This window comes from Lycium barbarum, unplaced genomic scaffold (genome assembly GCF_019175385.1).
Source record: "Lycium barbarum isolate Lr01 unplaced genomic scaffold, ASM1917538v2 unchr_scaffold_111, whole genome shotgun sequence".
Lineage (NCBI taxonomy): Eukaryota > Viridiplantae > Streptophyta > Magnoliopsida > Solanales > Solanaceae > Lycium > Lycium barbarum.
The window spans coordinates 20,187-25,000 of NW_026843420.1; the positions used below are offsets into that span (position 1 = coordinate 20,187).

Genomic DNA, 4,814 nt, shown 5'->3' on the forward strand with positions numbered 1-4,814 from the left:
CGAAACCTCTGGCTAGTTACAACCCTTGGTGGTCCACAAGGCGGACGTGGTAAAAATTAATTAAGAGGTACTATACTTTATTTCAAATAATGGCTTCACTGTGAAAGGAGAACTCTGTTTATTATGGAAGTATTCAAGAGCATGCAGCAATGGTGAAAGGTGTCAAACAATAGTTTTCTTCCTCATCCAGCAACAGCTCAAAAGAACTCAAAAGCCTAGAAATTTTCAAGAATATTGCTCCCTCTGTCCTAGTTTATTTGAATTTTTTCGCTTCTTGAATTTCAAACTATGTGAAATTTTGACCCACAGTTTAAAACGTATTTTTTCATCATACTGACATGAAAAAATTGCATCTTATACTTTTCATATAGTTTTAGAATATCTTAATTTTTATTTTAAAATATTGAATTGATCTAAATTCAACTTTAATTTCAAAGATTAGTCAAATTAACTCTTGATAAATTGAGACAGAAGGAGTAATATGCACCAAGAATGTCTAATTAAGTTGAATCTTGATACTCCTTTTCAATTTTCTGAATTGTAAAGGATAGCATTAGCAGTGTAATAAAAGCTTATCATTTACTTTTACATTATAACAAGATACATAAAATTTAACCTTAAAAAATATGATACAGAACAGTTTCTCTTGGGGAAACCAAAGCACAGAATTCTGTGCAGTGTAGGCTTTCCCTTATTATAACATACTTGATACACACTCTTTAATTCCATATTTTTCTATTTCTCCCTTCTGGAAAATCTGTAAGTTTCTGTATGACAATCTCACAGATAAAACTTTCATCAGTCATCTATATTATCCGGGCGGGCAACCGATTCAAAATTCCGGTTCTTGCAGGTCTTGTTGCAGGGATAAGGACAGTCAATCGATTGGAATCGTTTTCTGTCATAATACCAGTCTCCAACTGCTTTGGCAATTGTCTGCATAATATAATTTTTTAGCAGTGTCAATGGTTGTCACTAAAAAGAACTAGAATTAGCTACGTACTTCGTCGCTAACCATCGCAAAATTGCTCATAACTAATAGAATTTTGTGATAATCCGTCGCCTAATAGAATTAGCGACAATTTTTGTTGTTTAGCTACAATGTCCGTAGCTAATTTTTTCAGAATGACAGAATAGACCTAACATCAAAATAGTTTTAGTTGATTACATACCGTGCCAGCTAATTTTGGCGAGTCGTCCCTTAGCCATGTCTCCTGTGTTCCAGTTTGACAATGTGCATAACAGGAATTGATGTAATACCCTCTTGTTGAGGATGGGCCAAGGGAATTCAATGCTTTCAAGAACTCCGTCCTAAAAGCTGAGAAATAACTCCATGTATTAGACACAAAGAGCAAAGGATATGCTTTATAAGGAAACTAACTTTTCCGTTTGTATCTTTCTAAATGAACATATTCCATATAATATACTGTCTTCAGGCTTACTACAACTACTTATTTTAATTCAACAGTCTCTATAACAACATTGTTTGTCCTGATATTTTTAAGGTGCTATAGCGAAATGTTGTTATAGAAAACATATAACATAATATATAAGATCGGTTCTACAGTAAATACGGATGTTATAGTGACATATTATAGCTAATGACTGTTATAGAGAGGTCTGACTGTATTAACCACAAAGGATGGCCATGATTCGATGGTGTTGTTTACTCTGATACTGTCAGTGTTTTTCAAAGTGGTTTTCCTTTACCAGCACATAGGTGCTCTAAATTCCTAGGACCGAGTCTTTCTGGCCATTGTCAACCTTTTAACGTATTAAAGAAGACCCTCTATTTTTCTGTTCGTTGTGAAAGCCTGGAAAACATGGTTAGACAGCTTTGTTGGTTATCCGAATAAATTAAGAAACATCAAAAGGCTCCTTACCATGCATTGTTTGGAGCTGAGCGGACGAGCATTTCAATATGTCAAGCTTGCAGTTATGCCAAGTTCCATGAGGATCAGCAACACCAGGAGCCAAAATATTCTTTATCTGAAAATTTTAAGAACAATAAATAAGCAAAAATCGACGACTTGAAAAGAAAGATCGGCCTCATATATATATATATATATATATATATATATATAACATGAGTACATGACTTCGTTATAATGAAGACTAAATCTTGATGCAGCTGGTACCAAATAACAAATTATTAACGTGATTTTGGGACAATGAAGAATAAATTTGATGCAGCTTTAACCGAATAACAACATATTAGTAATTCTTTAGGTTGAATACATCGACAACTCCTTAAATTTGTTAGTAGATTTCATTTAGACAATCGAACTGCGGCATGCTGCAATCGAGCACCTGAAATTATACACATGAAATTTATTGATTCAACCCGTTTTAATCAATCAGAATATGAAATTATCTGACAAATTTAAGGGGATGTCGATGTATTCAGCCAAATATTTACCTGCATTCACACTATATATAAGACATCATAGGACAGTTAACAGAGACCTTGATTCGTAGAACAGAGGAAGCAATTCACATTAAGCATAACTTGCAAAGAGCTAGTTGGTAAAAACATAGAGAACTTGGCCGAAAGCAAAGTCCATATTGAGTATTTCGCCCTAGAAAACAAAAATGATTATAAGAATATCACAGTATCGCATAGTATTGCTGACATCGGACTTTCTTAGATCTATTATCTCCTCCTTTCAGGTACAGCTTTAAACAAGGATGTCTCATTTTTTCAAACACATCAAAGAGAATGGAAAATATTCAAATTGGATATAGACCAACAAAAAAAATTTGAGAAATGCACTGACCTGCCAGGAATCATAGGCTGCATTTACTAGGAAAAGTGGCGTCTTGATTTGCTGGGCAACATTTTGTGGGAAAAAACACTGCAACATAATTGTGGTGCTTTCACATAAGATGATGCATCAAATAAGGGAGGAAAATATATTTTTGTGAAATTAACTGCTCTTACCAATGCTGGTTTCAGTCTTGAGGTACATGATTGAGGCAAATTCTTCGCGGAACCCTGAATCCAAGATAACGTAACACACTGAGGACGAGTAAAATTGAATCTATACAACTTTCTTAGTGACTTTACTGTTACTTGCATTTTTCATTCCTTATTCATATACTAAATTTATAGTTCCTTGTAGGTCCGAGAGTAAATTTTGGGCATCCATTACTCAAATGATCACACTTAACTATTCGAAACTATCTAGTAAAATCATGTTTCTCTTGATAGTAATAGAAAAGTCACTTAACTATGCCTATATCACTTAGAAGGTCACTCAACCAAATTTCTCAAACTTTTGATGGCCAAATACCTATTTTATCTTCTAAATTATCAACCTTTTGAGTAAGGTACTCTAAATTTTGTATGCAATAACCAGAAGAATATGCGATAGAGCATGGCAGTAAATTGCGAAACTAGCTACATCACAAAGCATAAAGGAAGAATCATGAGGAAGAGATTAAAGTAAACACACATGTGTGTTGACAACTTCACCGTAGAACCGTTCGATATGAGAGGTACCAGCAATAGTCTTCCTGCAACAGCGAATCAAATATTTTAGGGCTTTTTTCATTTTTGGCCCATTGGCCGAAATTAATTACGGGCGCTAGCCAAAATATACAAAATCTATACACTGATTATGTATATTTAGGTAGATTGTATGTATATATTAAGTATACAATATGTATATTTATGCTTTACAGAACATATATATTTATGGGAAAAGGGTCAAAAATATCCCTCTACTTTATTTTAATGGCTAAAAATATCCTACGAACTAATTTTGGGTCAAATGATGGATATGTTTGTTAACTTTCATAACAGCAAGGGCATAAATGACCCAAAATTAGTTCGGAGGATATTTTTAGCCATTAAAACAAAGTAGAGGAATATTTTTGACCCTTTCCCTACATTCATTGGCTATTATTCTTTTGAACAGTCCAAAAATGTAATTATCCAATTTTTTACTAGTCGCAAATTGGAAGTCTAAATCTCTTGCTAATTTTGAGAGTGCCACCGTTATAAAAGAACAAACGCGAACGCTTACGTATTGATAAAGAAACCAGCATCGGAAAGACATTTAACTTTAGCGCCCGGTGGTAGGAGACCTTTAAATCTGTCACAATGTTGAATTGCAGCCAAACTACCAGCCGAACATCCCGCCAGAATAGCCTGCCACGAGTAAAAACTTTTTGTCAACAACTAAATCATGTGGGATCGTTTGACTAAGCACAAAGTTTAAGAAAGAAGGGACGACTTTTGAAATGCGTGGTTTAAAACAAACCTAAACTTTGTGTGCTTATAAATCATTTCATTAAGGGTAAAAGAGGAATTTTAAAGTTAAGTTTTTTCTAAATATAGAAAGGTTACATTCTTTTTGAGACAGGCTAAAAAGAAAAGTGTTCCACATAAATTGGGACGGAGTGAGTAGATTGAAGCATCGTACATTCTGAGCGTTCTTCATTCCTTTTGCTAAGAAATCCTCCATAACAGCTGAAAAAATCCTGGCTCCTCTATAGTATACTTTTGTTTTCTGACATAACTCAACATGTCCATTAAGAATAAATGAAAATAATTCAAGTCTATATATGTGAAATTACGATACTAGGACAGCTTGTCCTTTATACCAAATCAGTAATTTTATGGTGTAAACATAAAATTACCGGATCGACTGCTTGAACGTCGCCAGTAAAGGATGATCCATCACAATATCTAATTCTAATTCTGTTCCAGTTGTAAAAGTCTACAATTTCCAAAACACAGTTAATTAGAAGGAATGAATTAAAAAAAGGGCATGAAAACAATGTATATGACAAGGGTGAAACTTCACCTG

At 34.0% G+C, this 4,814-nt stretch overlaps 1 protein-coding gene across 1 annotated transcript; it reads right to left on the reverse strand.

Moving 5' to 3' along the window:
• Nucleotides 1–553: 553 nt before the first annotated feature.
• Nucleotides 554–4,809, reverse strand: LOC132625621 (pectin acetylesterase 8-like; the record flags this gene model as incomplete). Its single annotated transcript, XM_060340247.1, has 9 exons — nucleotides 554–936; nucleotides 1,173–1,318; nucleotides 1,884–1,989; nucleotides 2,778–2,855; nucleotides 2,942–2,995; nucleotides 3,456–3,516; nucleotides 4,029–4,153; nucleotides 4,428–4,514; nucleotides 4,645–4,809. Coding segments are annotated over 9 exons (960 nt in total), but the record flags the coding sequence as incomplete, so codon positions are not given.
• Nucleotides 4,810–4,814: the final 5 nt, after the last annotated feature.